This window comes from Anabrus simplex, chromosome 1 (assembly GCF_040414725.1).
Source record: "Anabrus simplex isolate iqAnaSimp1 chromosome 1, ASM4041472v1, whole genome shotgun sequence".
NCBI classification, from domain to species: Eukaryota; Metazoa; Arthropoda; class Insecta; order Orthoptera; family Tettigoniidae; genus Anabrus; species Anabrus simplex.
The window spans coordinates 1,095,273,353-1,095,292,717 of NC_090265.1; the positions used below are offsets into that span (position 1 = coordinate 1,095,273,353).

Below are 19,365 nucleotides of genomic sequence, written 5' to 3' on the forward strand. Positions count from 1 at the left end.
AAAAACGCTGGATTAACTATCTTATTCAGACGTCCGGAGGAAGTTAGTCTGTGGCTGCTCCGGAGTTCTCCATCTCCATCACTGAAAAGGTCGCAAACGTGCGGATCACTCCACAGAGTTTTGTACAGAACACCAGTACTGAAAATGCATCAAAAAGTCAAAGCTAGCTACAAAATGTAATTGTTATAGAAACTGGAGTTTCACCAGCTGAAAAATCGAAACGTGCATTATTGCTGATGTTACCTTGAAAGGTCCTTTCCAGGAACGTTCGGCTGGGAAGTCCTCCACCGACAGGGCTGGGGGAAAGGCTTCCCCAAATAGGGCGGGAAAGTCCAACCCTCCTCCCAATGCCCAGACCATAAAGGAGGAGGTGAAGCCACGGAGCTCCCTTAAGAAATTGGAGAAGTCTTCTCCAACTCAATCAGCGGTCACAGGATCCACGAAGAAGTCCGGCAAGCCATTTGGTGGTTCTCCTCCAAAAAAAGACAGAAACGGTGGGCACGAGCGAGAGAGAGGCCTCGACGCCCTCTTGCTTAATCACTTTCTGGAGAACCTAGTTCTCCCAGGAAGAAGGCCCACTGTTCCCGATCAATGAGATAACCGTCCGCGGGGTGCCCAGTCACCGCATCTCCTTTTGTGGAGACAATGGAGACTGAACCACTCATTGTCGTGGATGGTGGTGATGACTAGAAAGATACCGTCAAAAAAACAGCGGAACCTGGCCGGTAATGGACCGAACGAAGGTCAAGGAATTGTTCTAAATTCGAAGCGTTACCTATCCACACGATGGCACTATTGCAGTGGAACTGCAGTAGTTATCACTGTCGCTTAGCTGAGTTACGTCAGTTGATATCCGTCTATGCAGCCTCTATAGTCTGCCTACAGGGATCTCGTTTGAGATCTGGGCATGACACATCTATGAGAGGATATTGTCTTTATACCAAAGACAGAGTAGCTGTGGATGGCGCGACAACTGGGGGCGTTTGTACCTTAGTTCACTCCGACATCTTCGGTGAAGAAGTACTGCTCTGTACTCGGCTAGATGCAGTTGCAGTTCACACTCTTTTGCCAGTAATGACAATGGTGTGCAAGGTGTACATACCACCGGACTACGATCTTGAAATGCGTGCACTACAAGATTGATCGCTCAGTTGCCTCCTTTTTTCCTCATACTGGGAGACGTTAGCGCCCATAACACACTATGGGGTTCTCCGTCTTCCTGTGCTAGGGGGAGGATGCTCGAGCGACTGATCAACCTGTTTGATCTTTGCGTGCTTAATATAGGGGAATCGACACATTTTAGCAGCGCACATGGCACATCCTCGCATCTGGATCTCACTTTGTGCAGCCGTGTGCTAGTTCCCTTGCTACGGTGGCAAGTACATGGTAGTGTGATAGTGACCAATACCCAATAATTCTGTCTCTCTTGAATAAAAGACAGTCCAAAGTACCCAAGCGCTGGTTACTTTGGCGGGCAAATTGGCCAGAATTTTCCAAACACGCAGTGATGGCCGATGATATGCTGGAGTCTGTTGATGAACACTCCACTAACTCTCACCGATCAATAAATATATACTCGCCACAAGACGAATACGTACCTCGTTGACTCAGTAGGAACAGGCTGAGAACTGCCTGGAGCTAAACTCGTGCCTCTTAAATTACGGGAAGGAAGTAATAGACGCGTAACCCCCAATAAAAGAAAGGGGATCCAATAAAAGGGTTTATTAAAATAAAAATGAAATTAAATTAGTTAATGAACAAAAGCTGGGGATACAAATAACATACATGTTCTGTCCAAGGAATACCATGTGCATAGTCAATTTCATCTCAATTTAGAAAACTTTATCTTTTACAAACACTAACAGAGTTATCAAGGAAGCGTTGTGATGAGTGAGAATTACATCAATAAGAAAACAAACCTTTTCTTGGAACAGTAAGTCAAAATACGAAGCATCCCTTTCCTCGCTGTGAAAAGTAAGATGCACAAAAGAACACACATAATTCAGAAAGTTGCATAATGGAGCATACGTCAATGTTAGTGAATTATTTTTGCTATATACAACCCTAAGACTCTGAAATGAATTTACATTAAATGTATTGTGTGATAGTAGTAAAAATAAACAATAGGCACCGATCTGTGTAAATTATGTGTGTACCTGTTACCTTGATTTGAGACCCTGTTTAATCTTCGAGTCTACGACTGGCTGAGCTTGTACAGTATTGATATGTTTTGAAGCTAAAGATTCGCATCTCATGTTCATCGAAAGAGAGGCGATATCAGTATGGAATGTAGCGTGCGTTATATGTGTGGATCACGATTGTATTTGGGATGAGGCTGGGTTGCTGCGCAGCCATGCGACATTGTGATATGGGTATCTTGTTCAAGCTCACAAGCCTCCAGTTTTATTTGTCATGCAGTGCAAGCATTCTTGTATCCTAGCTTGACCCCTATGCTTATTTGGATTTGCTCATATTGTTCTCTACGTTGTGTGTGCGTAAGTGTCTGTGTGCATTGAAGGATGAGATTTGTGTTGGTTTCCGCATCTCGCAAATATTTTTATGACTTCCTTATTTTCTTTATTATATTTTATTATATCCGTTTTCGACTTTGTATGCCCGATTAGTTTTTTTTTTTTTTTTTAATGTCTTTCAGTTAACATGGTTCAATGTTTGACATATTGATTGATCTAGGTAACTATGGCAACCTATCATCTTCCTAGGTTTTTTTTTTTTTACCGGGGTTTTGCTTCTCAGTGCTTTTCTGTCAGCTGGGGATGCGAGTCTCTATGAAGCTTTTGTTGTGGCCCAAATCTTTTGATTGGACGTGGACGTGGTTGTTGAGGCCCCCCCCAGACTATTCTACTCCATTATTTCCATAATGTGCTGTTCATGTGCGAGGAAGTTTGTATCCTCTCCCAGTCCTTTTTAATTTATTTATAACCCGAAGCTAATTTTTTAATTGCTCTTGATGAAAGTAATACAGGAATCAAGATCAATGAACAGCATATAAACACTATCCGCTATGAAGATGGTGCCGTGATGCTTTCTGACAATTTAGAAGACCTTCAATTTCTTCTGAAAAGCATCAGCAAAGTAAGAAAGGAGTTTGAATATAAAATAGACATTCAGAACATTTAAATTCACGGTAATCAGCAAGGAGAAATTTACCAATGCTGTTATCTCAATGGACGGAAAAGTCATTGATATGATGTCACAATTCAAGTACCTAGGATGTTGGTTAACACAGGAATGGTATCTGGATGTAGAAATCAAAACCGGAATTGGCAACGCTTGGGGTGTTTTTGAAATGAAAACCTCTTGTTTGCAACCATCATTTCCAAGTTGAAACTTGTTGTGAAGTCTTGTGTGTTACTGGTGCTACCAGTGTCAAAGGATGGATACTCAAAAGGGTTTGTCAGTGAATAGACTGCAAATATTTGAAAGGTGGATGTATTGCAGAATGTTAAAGATCCTGTCTGTAGACTACGTCACCTTTGACAGTGGTTCTACATCCACAATATGGCAACTCTGATATGAGAAACTCAGGGGTGGTCACCAAGCTTACTAGGCTTGGATGTTATGTATAATAGAAACTGCAATGACATTTGGATGATGGCAGTTGCTCATCAGCTGTCACATACTTGGATAATGACTTTCCAGAAAACTGTCTTATTTGCCTAAAAATGGAATGCAAATTAAAGAAACTCAGAAATGATAAAGAAAGTTAATGATAACAGCTTTCTAGTTTCTGCAGTGGCATCATTTCACAGTAGAAAGTTCAGTACTCTAACGAATGTCAATTTTCAAACTGCACATATCACAGTATGTGTATTAATACTGTATGTTGACTTAATCAAACACTGATTACAGTTTGAAACCCAAGGGATTAAGACCAGGACTACTAGAACGCCACTCGGTAGTGGAGATGAAGTCTGCAACTGTAACCACTGTTGAGTCATCCTTGCCATATGAGATGAGCTAGTGCAGATTCTTTCCATCATGTAGATAACTGTTATTTCAGCATGGTACCTCCTGTTAAGAATGGTTTATCAAGAAAGAAGTTGTGCATCAAATACCTCAAAATCCTGTCGGCTGTGCAACAAGTGCCACATGACGACGATTTGCCTATACCTAACCTTCCAGAGGATTACAGTCTGCACTTACATAAAGACAGCACGAAGGAGACATCATACCTATACCCTGAGACTTTGACATCTCAGAATCCTGATTTAGCACCTGAATCATTAAATGAACCACACGAGACTTACCCAAGATGTACTAAGTGAAAGACCTGGATATATCAAAAGACAAAGCTGATGTTCTACCCTCAAGCAATAGAATGTTCTAAAATGTGATGTTGAAGTTTAAGTAAATACAGAAGAGAGAGTACAGGACAGTCTTTTGAGGGACTCCTATTTAAGCTCTGTCTAATGGTGTGACCTGGAGCTACTTACTTTGTTACAAGCATATGCATTAATTGGTGAAGTTTTGGTGTTATATATGCATTTGAAAAGACCAAACCCCATGGCGCAACAGTCCCGCAGGGCCATGGCCTACCAAGTGACCGTTGCTCAACCCGAAAGCCTGCCGATTACGAGGTGTCGTGTGGTCAGCATGATGAATTCTCACGGCCGTTATTTTTGGCTTTGTAGACCGGGGCCCCATCTCACCAGCTCCTCAATTGTAATCACATAGGCTGAGTGGACCTCCAACCAGTCCTCAGATCCAGGTAAAACTCCCCGACGACCGAGAATCGAACCCGGTCCCTCCGGGTAAGAGGCAGACATGCTACCCCTACACTGCAGGGCCGGCTATTAATGCGTTTGGAGTAAGTTAAAATCAGTAAACAATTGCGTGTGTTATTCTTTATATCTCCTCTCAACATGAGTGGCAAGATATGTGCTGTATTTGGCTGTAATTGTCAGTCCCATGTTCTAGTGATAGTGTGCCTGCCTCTTATCCAGAAGCCCCAGGTTTGATTTGCGGCCAGGTCAAGGATTTTTACCTGGTCCTTTTTATCAGGGTTGTTTCGAGGCCTGCTCAGTCTACATGATTACAGTTCTGGAGCTCTCTGGCGGTGAGAATAATGGCTGAGAGCGTTCATTGCACTTAACCATGCGTCATCTCATAATTTGCAGGTCTTCGGGCTGATTAGTGGTTGCTTGGTAGGCCAAGGCCCATCGGGGCTCTAGTGCCATAGGGTTTGTTTTGGCTGCAATAATTATGAAGTGCAGAAAAATTTGTGGTCTTCTGTTTCCCTCGTGACAAGAAAATGTTTACATACACTCAACTCTCAATTAACCGGGATAATGTAGGGTTAAGGCTTCCTGGATAAGTAAAATCACGGTTAACACGCAAAAAGTTAAAAATATAACAGGTGTACTGAAAGTACAGTTAAAATGTTAATAAATCATACTACTGTTTTGTTTTTTATTAACTTATCCAATACGTTGCAGTAAAAGTAGCACTTAGCACAATTGATAAGTGAAAAAATAAACAGCACTTTTCGTTGAAACTAATGTTATGTATGCATGTTCAGTCTTCAGCCCTAAGGCTGGTTGGATCCTCAACAGCCCTGCCATCAGCTGTCATAGATGGCCTAGGCATCACTAAAGAGGCGTACTAGGGAAATGGCGAGTGAGGTAGTTTCCCCGTTGCTTTCTTCACCAAGCCAGATGTTGCTATCACATATCAGTCTGCCAAGCCCACTGAAATGCATGCACCAAACAACCCTATGAGCAACATTTTCACACCATTCATAGCAGGGACTGGCTGCATAAGGAATGGCATTACTAGCATCGCTCATACCTCAGTCACTTTCATATTGTCAAAGCCAAGGATAAGACAGGGACAGATCAGTGAAAGTAACAAAATTGCTGTAGCCTATACTAGAAGACATAGTGTACTGTAAACACTAGGTCCTGCCAGCAAAGGCATGTTGAAACTAATAAGGCAAAGAATTATATTCAGACTACCTAACTTTACTGTTTCTGAAAATAATAAACCATGGTTTTCTGCTTTTGCAGCGAGAAACACTTTTTCTTTATTTTACTTCTCAAGTTTATCAAAACAAGTTTTTCGGTGATAAGAGCATCATCCTGGTAATATTATCCCGACCCTTTGTAATTCTGTGTTACTGTAACTCCTAACATGCATGCATTTTTGGTGTTTTTATATCGCGGTTAAGCCGCAACGCCGTTGATCCGTTTACGGTAAATCGAGAGTTGAGTGTTTATATATATTCTTCCAGTGACAGAGATTTTTATAGTACTGACTAAGCTTCTGATCTCACGACCAGTATTTTAACTGGCTTCAAATATAACCCATGTGTAGATTTGTGTAGGTGTGATCTGTGAGTTTTGAAATGTCAAAGAAGCGACTTCGATGAGGTGTTTAATAAAGAATGGATGTTTTGCTTGAATATGAATTATAGGATCAGTTCAGTTTCGAGTCAGCAACTTCAGAAATCCCAGACTCTACAATCAAGTGTATGTCATATTCTTACTCTAATTTTATGCAAGTATTTCTCAAAACATAACGATTGATAAAATTTTCATGCTTTCCTCTCTTTTATTCCTCTCCCGGTGGTTCTCCCCGGAAATTTTAATTAGCTGGATGGCAGGAATGAGTAGCCGGATGGGGAATACTACGTAAAAAATAAATATAAAATTTCTACTTATTCCCCTCAGGCCATTAACAATAATATTCGACAGGTAAAAATTAACTGCAAAAATGAACTATTTTTGTGTTATCACAAAGAAGACATAACAGAATAGTGTGAACTTCTAGTGTTCTACTGCTCGTTCATAATTGCTCTGTTGCTGTGGAAAACCAGACGAGTTTGTTACGTCCCGCGGAATTGAGTGCTCGCATGAGATTCCACACTAATCCAGACACCGCTCGCGCACAAGATTACGTGATGAGCTGAACTCCGATGTAACTTGCACAATTATGCTGACGGTATGAAGATTTTTCATTTAAATAAACAGTTTTACAGTGTTTACATTTTAATTTGGAACACATAATGACTGAAATACGTATAGCCTCCGTGGCTCAGGCGGCAGGGCGCCAACCCCTCACCGCTGAGTTCCGTGGTTCAAATCCTGGTCACTCCATGTGAGAGTTGTGTTGGACAAAGTGGAGGTGGGACAGGTTTTTCTCGGGGTACTCTGGTTTTCCCTGACTTCTTTCATTCCAACAACACACTCCACTACCATTTCATCTGTCAGTCATTAATTATTGCACCAGAGGAGTGCAACAGTCTTGGGCAGCTGGCAAAATTCCAATCCTCGCCATAGGATGGGGCTTTGTTCATTCCGTCCTTGACCAGGTCACTGACTGGAAAACAGGTTGTAGGTTTTCAATGACTGAAATATGTATTAATATTACATAAACTGAGCGAGTTAGGAGCACGCAGCTGTGAGCTTGCATTCAGAAAATAGGGGGTTCGAACCCCACTATCGGCAGCATTGAAGATGGTTTTCCATGGTTTCCCATTTTCACACCAGTTAAATGCTGGGGCTGTACCTTAATTAAGGCCACGGCCACTTTCTTCCCACTCCTAGTAGCACTTTCCTATCCCATCATCGCCGTAAGACCTATCTGTGTTGGTGTGATGTAAAGCAACTTGAAATATTATGTAACTAGCAGATATCTAAGTTATGATAGCCATGCTCTCAGTGAAAATGGCTGAGTGGTGCGCCCATTAGAAAGGTCCTAGGGAGAACACTGCTCTCCTCAGATTATAGCTGGGATCTGCACCAACGCAGAATCTCTCAAATAATAAAACATCACATGCTACTGCCCCTTCCAAAAAAGAATAGTCTTTCCAGAGGAAAAAGGTAAGACTATCAAAGATCAACACAAACATATTCATGTAGTATCACAATTTTTTCTAGATGGAAGCGTCCCTAAACTATTTTATTATTTATTTGTTTATTTATTCGTGTCAGAGGTACCAATATATGCAAGGAAGAGATAATGAATATATGTACTGAATATGAAAGATGTACATGAACAAATTAATCGTATATAGTTATGAAAGAAGCACTTGAAAAATTTGTACGTGAAGTATAACAAATGGAAGAACATACATACATATATTAAAAAAAGAGAAAGCAAGTATTACATGAAACACTATATATACGTTATTTACCAGTTGTGACCAGTATTTGGCTACATTGATGGCATCGTTTCCAGCCAGTGCCAATTCCAACCCTGTACATGAATCTGGGCATAGACGACAGTGCAAGAGGTGCCTAGAAGTCTGTTCCTCTCCACATTTGCATGATGAGTCCCCACCATGCACGATGCCCCATTTCACAAGATTGTCATTAGATCTTGCAACGCCGGTCCGCAGTCTGTTTAACGACTTCCATATACACCATCCCTCTTCGTGACCAGGTGGCAATTTTTCTTCAATTTCAACATGTTCCGGATCTGGGTACCTTTGTTTCCAAAGCTTTACCCTGGCCTTTTTTGGGTCAGAATCAAGTGGAGCAGAAGACTGTAGAAAACTCTTCCTGGACTTCAGTCGAGCTGGTGGTGGCTGATGTTCGTGAAAGGGATGGGCTGAGATGCTGCAAGCCTTTTGTCTCTCGATATTAGCGGCCACCTCACGTCTAATATCAGGTGGGGCTATACCCTAAACTAATAGTGTCAAAAAAGTAAAACTATGTAACAAAAAATTGCATAAAGCCCAAGAAATTATCTGTAAAAGAAATGCTGTGGTTGCTAATTTCAGTGTATTATGTATGTAAGGAATGTGCCAATCTGTTTATTGACAAGTGTCTTTGATGATACAATGATTTTTAAATGAGGACAAAGAAAAATCTAACCATACATGTTCAGGTAGTAATGGTAAAGCAGAAGAAGGAAGAATTAATGCAAGAATGAAAGAGCAAACCCTTTCACAGCAGTGCATTTCATGTCTTGAATATATGTCTAATTTTCATCTTTAAATATTGACCTGCTAAATAATTATTTTTCATTTATCTAGAAATGCTTCAACAACTTTGAAGTTAATATCTTAATAACACTTTCTTTCTAGACATACATTATTTATTGTCCGGCTCCATGGCTAAATGGTTAGTGTACTGGCCTGTGGTCACAGGGGTCCCGGGTTCAATTCCCGGCAGGGTCGGGAATTTTAACCATAATTGGTTAATTTCGCTGACACGGAGGCTGGATGTATGTGTTGTCTTTATCATCATTTCATCCTCATAATGACGTGCAGGTCGCCTACGGGAGTCAAATCAAAAGACCTGCATCTGGCGAGCCAAACTTGTCCTTGGACACTCCCGGCACTAAAAGCCATACACAATTTCATTTCAGTATTTATGTATCCATTTCTGTGTCTGCATTTTCATTGATATTTGAATTTGGCGGAAGTTCCACTGCAAGTGCTTCTTGCAAATTGTCTCCCATTTTAACAAGGTTAAATCGGGAAGTGTCTTGTATTGTCTGTACGGTATTTGGTTTCAGTGTACAGTAGCTGGAGAAAGAGTTGGTTCCATATTTTACAAATTAAAATAACCTTGTTACCTGCTGTGATGTGAATGATTTGAATGTTTAAATGTTGAGCACAAGCCACAGGATTGAAGCTATTCATACTCATCGAAGTTTAGTTTAAAAGCTGGTTTGCTGCACAATGGTAATTCTCTTCATTCAGTTCCTGTAGCTCATGCTGTCCATATAAAGGAAACATATGACGGTATGAAAATATTTCTGGGAGCAATTAAGTTCATAGACCACCAATAGCAGATCCATGAGGACTAGGAAGTGATTTCATATTGCTTCGCATGCTGTTAGGATGCACCAAGTATGGCTGTTTCCTCTGTGAGTGGGATAATCAGGCTCGACCCTCACACTACAGCAGAAAAACTGGTTTCAACGGAAAATAAAAGTGTTTAACAAAGGGAAAAGAATGTCCAGCACAGTACTCTGGTTTATCGAAACGAAATTCTTCTTCTTCCTTTACACATCGTACTTGGCTTTATGAAATACTTTGTAAAGGGGATGAGCAAGGTTGGAGAAGATTTAAAGTACATTTGAGACAAATTTCCATGGCTAAGTGAGGCTTAAGTTAGAGAAGGGATCTTCATTGGTCCTCAAATTCGTGAACATCCTGTAGATGAAAACTTGGGCAAATCCTCCAGGGTGAACGACCAGCTTCGAAAACCTTTAAAAGTGTCGTGCATGGCTTCTTCAGTAACAGCCTTCTAGATGAGTATCATTGATTAGGCTGCAACGTGTCCCTCAAAATGCACTTTCTACACACTCGTATCTAATTTCTCCTCAGAAAAGTGCAGTGTATTGAGTCATGGTGAATGGTTCCACCAAGACAGTTCCCAATGGAACGAAGATATCAGAGTTGTGGAAATCTGCCATGCTTGCACACTACTGTTATTCATTGACAAGAGATATCACAGAACTGGATTACGGGAGACATGCGAAGAGAAGGCCCACTCATTTGTAGGCCATCATATCTGTATTTCAGGTAGTTATTAATTCCTGTACACTTTTGTCATGTAGTATTTTTTGTGTGTTTAACAATTGAATAAAAATACATTTACATTTTATTAGTATAATTGCTATTGAGATTTCACTTTTCGCTAAATATATATATATAACAAGTTTTGTATCTATATTACTAGAGCGGATAAAAAAATTATCAGATTTGTTTTTCTCGACCCATAATTAGCAAATGTTGACTACTTTTATTAAGGAAATAAACTAAAATACTTTTGTGGTTTTGGTGGTGGTGGTGGTGGTGGTGGTGGTGGTGGTGGAAGCTTTAAAGTGAGTTTTGTAGTGCACTTTTCGTTGAATGGTCAAGTTGTTCATGATCTTTGGGAACAGCGAGAACTTACTACTAGTATATTTGTTCATAAATTTAATAGTTATGACAAGGAAGTATGCCGTTAGTGTTATTGTTACTTCTATGTTCCCATTCTTCCATCCTCTTGGACTCCTTGCCATAAACCTCATATAATGGTGTGCTTAGTAAATAGTTGCAACAATTAGTTACAGAACTGGGGGGGGGGGGGGGGGGGCGTGATTAAACGGCTGAAGATCGAATTCCGGTCAATCCTGGATCAAGATTTTCATCTCAAGAATCACGTGGCGTCAGGAAGGGCATCCAGTCTCAAATCCCCGGTCAAAATTTAAATGAGCTTGGCTGGCTCCAGTGACCCCAGGATGCTGGGATAAGCTGAAGAAAGTTTAATTACAGAACTCTTCTTTAAGATAGCCTTACAAGCAGTTTGGGCTACCTACAGTACTAAACTAGCCCTTATTTCTATTTATTTATATTTAATTTTCTCTGTGTGTAGACCGCTCAGTCCCTTCTCAGCTGCCTTGTTTGAAGTCTTAAGGTGACGTTCACATTTTCCAATGCTTAAAACCGTTTTTCTGAATGGTGTTGCCCAAAGCACAATACAGTTCCTTTACGGTGTACGTTCAGTAAACTTGATGAGAGAATATGGCTGTACTGTGATAATGGGCTCTATATGAATTCCATCCCATAGAATGCCATCTTTTGCTTTTGAAGTCCTATATTGTGAACAAACTGTCACTTATGCCGACTGTACTGATAGTGACATTTACCATGGCCAGACAAGAAATGAATGCTGTTTCCATTTGTTTCAGTCTATGACTGCCAGGCTACTGTTGATACTGTTCACACTATAGGCTTTTGGTTTTTCACCATCACTTCTAGATAACCCCTTAGGTGTTTTAAGGACCAGCTAAAGCATACTAAAAGGGCGACTGGAATCCACACTCAAACCTGGGACACTTACTGAAAAATCGTACACTTTGGCGCCACATTGTTTCTACATCATTTGCTGTGTTTGAAAAGGAATGGCGTAGACTTGAAAGGGCTAAACAACAAGCACGGAAGCTCTGTCAAGCTCAGCTCCTTACTCCCCCAGCCATTCCAGGTGATTTGTGTGGGCATATGTTTTATATCGAGATTGGGCTACTAAGTCATATGAAACATCCACAAAGCATTGCGAATATGAAAAATATATGCCACTGAAGAATATGTATACTTGTATACGAGTTGCAAATGACGATATATATATGTCATCTTTTTCCGAGACCGTCCGTTTTATCTACCAGCATATTATGGTTCAAAATAGGCATAGTTTTGTTCTTCTTTCCTTCTAAATATATTCTTGTTTTTTCTTTTGTTGTAGAATAATTTAAAATGGCTATACCTACACTGTTATTTGATAGCTCTAAGGCATATGTCACAATGGAATTAGAAAACAGTACTTGAGGGCTTGATGCTCTTTTGGTGAAACTCTATCAGAGAAATGTGGGGTCTTATTTTTAGACTCAAATGCTCATGCAGACACTGAAGTAATACAGTTACCACACATCATACACTCTTTTGCTCCTATTTAGGATTCTTGTTAGAAAGTACTATATCTAGATACATTATAGTGGTTTTATATTGCAAGATTATTTACAAATTTATTTAAAATTCAGTTGGTGTTTATGAAACTTTTGTATGTTTCAGCCAATGCTGACCCTGGAAGTTGAATGGTCAGAGCGCTGGGTCGCTTTATCTGGTCTGCACCCTCAAGACATTTTGACGTAACAAGTGAGTAGCAAACTGGCCTGGGAGATTTAGTTCTATACCTAAATGCTTTTATCATTTCTCATTAGCGTTGTATATACGAAATGTAGAAAGTAAATTTCTGTTGCGTGACATTCTCTGCTATTTGGATTATTCTCTTTTGGATAGTTAATAAGTATAGAAGGTACCTGCTTTATTCTAAAATGTGATGTGATCAAGCCAATTCAATCTCTGCTGTAATAGGGGAGTGATTGTCAACAATAATGTCTAATAATAATAATAATGATAATAATGATAATAATAATAATAATAATAATAATAATAATCAGCAAGTTTGGAGGACTTCTTGTGGATATTTCCCAAAAATGGAGTAATGTGTGTGGGGGTTTTTTTTTTTCCTCCTTGTTGAAGGCTATTATTCTGGAATGCACTTTCGAGTAAATTTTTGCCCCAAATGTTATGTTAACCAATTTTTGTTTGTTTAGAATTTTCTTTTAAAGTATAGGACTGTGTATCAGTTCTTTGTTACATGTAGTGTATCCCTATGAGACCAAACTTACTACATTAAATTTTTACCTTCATATCGACTAGTTTAAATTTTCTAGCTTACCTTATGTACTACAAAGCAAGAACAAGACTCCCATTTTACCTTTGTCTAATTTTAAATTTGGGATAAAACAATGTTTTATGCAACCACAAAGGGAGTTCAATATATAGTCTCCTTAGTGTTTATCATTTCTCTCTCTGTTTTGTGAAGTTTAGCCAACTTTGTACATGTCTAGACAACTAGACAACTTAACATTAGCTATTATTGCTAGAAACCTATTTGAACATTTCTCGGAACTTTAATTCTTCACTGCATACAAAGTTTTTGAAATAATTTTGAAGCAGAGTGCTTATTTAGTTTGAAAAGTTCAGATTTTATTTTCAAATTCGTTTCTTTTGTTACTAAAAAAGAGATATGTACTTATTGCACTGGTCCAGATAGCAAGTTACCTACTTGTGATTTCCAAAGTAAACCAAGTGCTAACTACCACAAGCATATTTATTTACAAAGAAATGCTTAATAATGTTAATCCTCATAAATATACAGGAATTGTTTGTCATGCTCTATAATGCGAACCTTCAGAAATATCTAAGGATTAATCATTTACTTTTTCACCTTCAAGCATATTTACATAACATTGCAAAATCAATATTGTCATTGTCAGAACTCTTCAGTCACTTACTCACTCATGTCTTCAGATGACTCAAAATATTTTGGTTCTGCTTGGTGTGGTAGATTTTCCGTAAAATGGCTGGTATTCTGGTCCTAGTGCCGGAGGCACTGACTTGAACAGGGACATCAAATCATTGTACTTATCCTTTGGTACAGGCAGGCTGGACATGTACAAAGATTTGGTGTCTGACAGTGAGATATTGTGTATTTTTCTTGCTTTCTTTTTACAGTCCACAGCTCTAAACTCCTTGCCAAAATTAAAAAAAAAAAAAAAAAAAAGCCTAACAAATGGACTCTGTTTTGTGAAGTTTAGCCAGCACATTCTATGCCACTTGACTGGATTCCTGTTCATATCTTCTTTCCTAATAGTCATGTGGCGATTCAGATGGTACTTCCATTTGATTCGTGAACAACATCAGGTTTGTCATCCTTCCTTCTTCTGCACTTCTGGCAATAGTCTTCCAATCACCGAGCCAGTTCACTATTCTTACTATGTATTGCTCTGTATTGCCTCATTTCATTTCCCTATGACCAACAACTATGAATTTTAAAACAATGGTTTCTAGATTGGGTACTTCCTGAACAGTGGTCAAGCACATTGCAGCAACAAATTTGTTATATTTTGTCTTCCACACCGATCACTGAAACAGGAAATTTGGTTCACCATTGCAGGGAGAGGTGTGAAATATTGCCACAGGCAGCTTGCAATCTCACAGATTCCTCTTTCTCCTTCCACTCCTGACCACATTAAAAATCTCTGTTTCGATTTTACGCCATACAATATAAATTTAAAATTTTCAGTCGCTTATAAAACAAAGCATTGTTGGTAGGATCAGTTAGAGCAAACAAAACTTGCTGGAGATCGAAGTTGCAGCATACAAAAGTCCCTTCTGAGTTTTGTGTTTGCTCCTTGTCTTGTTTCTTTTCCTCTCAAGCCATACCCTTTGCTAAAAGGTGAGAGTCATAATTAGCTGTAATTTCATCTGTATTGACCCCAGGGATATTGTAGGCCATGTGCCATGCATGGATGACTCTTTTCTTTGGGATGATAAAAACTGAGATTGTACTCCACTGTAAATATCTTCATTAGTCGCTATAACACCACTTTCTTGTGCACGCTGATTTGTACAGGGTGTACATTAGTGTGATATCAGACGATGGACTTAGCAACTTTTTGTCCAAGAGCAGCAATAGTGGGATTTAACAACTTCATGAAAGATGCATGCCAAGACAACTGCAGAAGGGTACAGATGCAAAAATACTAAACCTACAGACGAACAGAAGCACTTTTTTTTAGCATATTGTTTATTTTAAAATATGTAAAACTTTCCTCACTATCCAGTTTAACGAAGATTACAAGACCGGGCGAGTTGGCTTGCGGTTAGGAGTGTGCAGCTGTGAGCTTGCCCCCAGGAGATAGTGGGTTCGAACCCCACTGCTGGCAGCCTTGAAAATGGTTTTCCGTGGTTTCCCATTTTAACACCAGGCAAATGCTGGGGGTCTACCTTAAGGACATGGCTGCTTCCTCCCCACTCCTAGGCCTTTCCTATCCCATCGTCACCATAACATATGTGTCGGTACGACATGAAACAGATTGAAAAAAAAAAGCCTTTCAGCAATCATAGATTATTTGTTACTTTGTTTGTTCTCCCACCCCTTCATTGCACTACAGCCCAGATGGGCTTTGGCCTTTCAACGACTGCTGCTTAGCCCAGTGACCTGTAGACTATGGGTGATGCATGGTCAGGGTGACATTTTGGCTGCTGTTTTTTTACTTTCTAGACCAGCGCCACTGTCTCACTGTCAGATAGCTCCTCAATTGTAATTACATAGGCTGAGTGGACCTTGAACCAGCCCTGAGGTCCAGATGAAATTTTCTGGTCAGCAGGCAGGCTTGCTACCTCTAGAACGTTGCTATGTATTGCTCTATATTGTCTCAACTATGAATTTTAAAACAATGGTTTCTAGATTGGGTATTTCCTGAACAGTGGTCAAGCACATTGCAGCAACAAATTTGTTATATTTTGTCTTCCACAACGATCACTGAAACAGCTTGAAAAAATATCTTTACTGTTTTCGCAATGTATTAATTTCCTGACTTTCTTAGAATGAGGCATATGTTTAGTGTTTTAACACTGCCAACCATTCAGCTCTACAAAGACCTAGTCCTCTTAGCTTCTTTGGAGAATACAGTACTCAATCTGGTGCATGAGCAGGAAGATGAATTTTTTAAATGGTGTTTCTGATTGATGTATTGACATTCTGGTGGAATGTCTGTGGAATATCAAACTAGTGTTCTGTAGTAGGTTGTTGTAGACCACTTAACTATAAAAATACTTTCAAGCATAGAATACCAAATAAATTTCAACAAATTCACTAAAACATCTAAATCGTAAATTTCAGGCCATCAGACTTATCAAGCCACATCATACTAAGATATTAAATATGTCATTCAGAAACAGTCATAGCACCATAAAATGAAAGACTAGAAAAAGGAATGACTCGGATATAGCAGTGATTAAAAACAAGATTAAAACTTTGCTATCTTACTTAGCAACTATGTAAACAAGCTGGAAGATCTTGTACATAATAAATTACTACTAAAACGCACATGAACTATTGAAAGACATTTATTACTGCAAGTGAATTTAAAGAAGTCTTAACCATCTATATAACATAAAAAATAGGATATATATAAGAATCATAAAGTACGAGAGAGCTTCACTCGTGATCACTTAATCAATTCCACAGACATCTGTTACATTCATAGTAGTATTTTTCTTAGTTTTTCGTTGTTGCTAATGAAAATGGCTGTGAACTTGGTTTCTTTTTGCAATTGTTCCAGCAAATGAGAAAAAGGAGAAAAATATCTGAATGCTTACATTTCTAGATTGATAAGTTAATGCTCTTTTTTCTAAATCTGGTGTATATATTTAACAAACTTATATTTTTTAATTAAGTTGACATCTCAAACTAAACTCACTTTAGTGGTTATTTGTCTTACTCAATTTGGAAAAGGAAAAGAAAAAATGTCTGTCTTTCTGACTTTCACATGAAAACTACTGACCAATCGAGTTCAAATTAATCAACTTTGTTGCTATTCTGTGGACACATCTTCAGGATGACCGATGACTGGTTAACTAAAAAGAATATGGAGTTTTGTTAAATCTAAGACAACAAGCCTAGGTGGTTCCAGGAACACGAGAAGGATCTGAGGCAAATTTGTATCCTGGACAGAAATTAATGGCATTAACAAGACAGAGGGACCTTCTGCCCAAAGAACAGAAATGGCATTTGTTGAAGGGCTCAGAAAATACTGGCAGGAAGTCAGATTCCAGGTGGAAAAGAAAGAAAGGGGGGAAAAAGAAGTGCTCTGCAATCAGTTTACATTTGATCCTGATCCTGCCTGTTCCAAAGGAGTCACAGAATACTGAATTTTTTTTTCCTTCAATCACACATCATAATGTTTTAAATGTCAGTGACCTAGGTTAATGTCAGACCACTCTAACTTCAATAAATTTTATCTCTGTCGTGTCATAATGATTAGGAGTGAATGTACCATTGTTCACTTTTTTTAGGTACATTTCATGCCAGTCAAGATGTCGCGTGGCTATTCAAAGGTGTACAGCCGGAAAGTGAACAGCGTTTCTCAAGCAAGCCTTAAGTTTGACGAGTTATTTCATGAAAATAGCAATCGACCATCAGCAGCTAAATCTGCAGGAACAATTGGGAGATGGGGCGTCATTTCTTGTACTTCATTGCGGAGTACAAACATCAATGGTAAGTTCAGACTGATAATTATCTTTCTCTCATGAAGCAGGAATAAAATATATGGTGATATTTTGGTTATGGGGTGTATGGAAGAATAAATTGATGATTCATGTAATAAATTTGTGTGCTTTGATATCTCTTCTCTTTATTTGTAGGTATTTTGTTTGAAAGCTATATTAAATAGCTTTCAGATTTTTTTCTAGACTATAAACACTGTTGTAATATACTGTACACAGAGAATTAGTTCATACCTGATTGCTAATCAACGGTGAAGAAGTCCATCATCATGAATTGTTTGTCATAAGCATTTAACCTAGGGATTTAAATGGCTGGCCTTCAGTGAATGCAGGAAAAACTTAAACGCGAGGTTTTTTTACAGTGTTGAGTATCCTAAGGCCGGTCTCTTCTGATTAACATTTAACAACAACATGTTAAATGTTAAATACTGTTTTATATAACATTGTGTCCACACTTATGAATATGTTAAACTTGACTTCGCCGGGCTGAGTGGCTCAGACGGTTGAGGTGCTGGCCTTCTGACCCCAACTTGGCAGGTTCGATCCTGGTTCAGTCTGGTGGTATTTAAAGGTGCTCATATAAGTCACCTCATGCCAGTACATTTAACGGCACGTAAAAGAGCTGCTGCAGGGAAATTCCGGCACCTCGGCGTCTCCGAAAACCATAATAGTAGTTAGTGGGACGTAAAGCAAGTAACATTATTATTAAACTTGACTTCCTTTGTTTATATACAGGTAGTTCATCATATCAGTTTGTGGTAATACATTCAGGTGGTGTCTTGTATATTCAAACAAGGACAATGGACTCAGACGAAGAGGATTTGGCCTTTGTTATTGCCACTGTTGCTTCTTACAAGATCTTGAGAGGGAAGGAAAGGAGAATGTGGGTACGACAATACCTCAGTAAAAGGCACAATGTGGATGACATTCTGAACGAGATCGGTAATCCTTAGATGATACATCCCACAAAGAAGGCTTTTCTGTTATATCATTATGTCCAGAGTGATTTCTTTGCTCCACTCCATTTCTGACTATAAATTTCAGTATAGTGCAGAGAGAACGACACACGTGCATGCACTGTATTTGTAGCTTGTAACTATAATCTTACTTTTTCACGAGAAGCACGTTGTTTAAGCAATCTGTTGGCACGGAAGTTGCCGAAGCTGTGCCGACATCTCACGAACAACGAATTGACTTGACAAGTTTTTCACTTGAAGCAGAAAACACACCAACATGTTAAGTGTTAAGCTAAACATCCTGAGTTAACATGCAAAGTCAATCGGAAGATGCAGTGACAACATACATGTCAATTCTAGCATGTTCGGTTTAACATGTTGGTATTAAATGTTAATCAGTGGAGACCGGCCTTTAATGCAACATGCACTTTAAACTGTAGTAACTCTGGAAATTTGGAGTGGTTTTGGTTTAATTTTCTTTCTTGTTGGCAATATACATACTATTGAAAAATCTGATTATGTAATTCATTGCTGTTAATAGGATGCAATGGGAAGAAGTAAATACTGTAATATAAGTTAAATTCCAGGAACTTCACCGTCTACATTAGCATAAACGTCTGTGGTTGCTCATATACACAAATGTGCAGGTGTTTACGTTAAGTAACTTAAGACACATTAAAATGTATTATTGGGGAAAGTATTTCAGGTAATTTTTTAATGGAAATACATATTTTAAAATAATTTTGTATATTTTGGTAAGACTTATTTTATATATCAATCAGTCAATACTGATCTGCATTTAGGGCAGTCGCCCAG

General features: G+C 39.0%; 1 protein-coding gene across 1 annotated transcript in view; it reads left to right on the forward strand.

Annotated features, from left to right (window-relative positions):
* wapl (wings apart-like) overlaps nucleotides 1–19,365 on the forward strand; it is a 292,449-nt gene that overhangs the window by 20,126 nt on the left and 252,958 nt on the right. Inside the window, exons 2-3 of the mRNA XM_067150459.2 lie at nucleotides 12,527–12,610; nucleotides 17,384–17,585. Of these exons, the coding sequence (XP_067006560.1) occupies nucleotides 17,393–17,585 (193 nt within the window). The 5' untranslated portion in view covers nucleotides 12,527–12,610; nucleotides 17,384–17,392. The remainder of the gene's footprint in view (nucleotides 1–12,526; nucleotides 12,611–17,383; nucleotides 17,586–19,365) is intronic.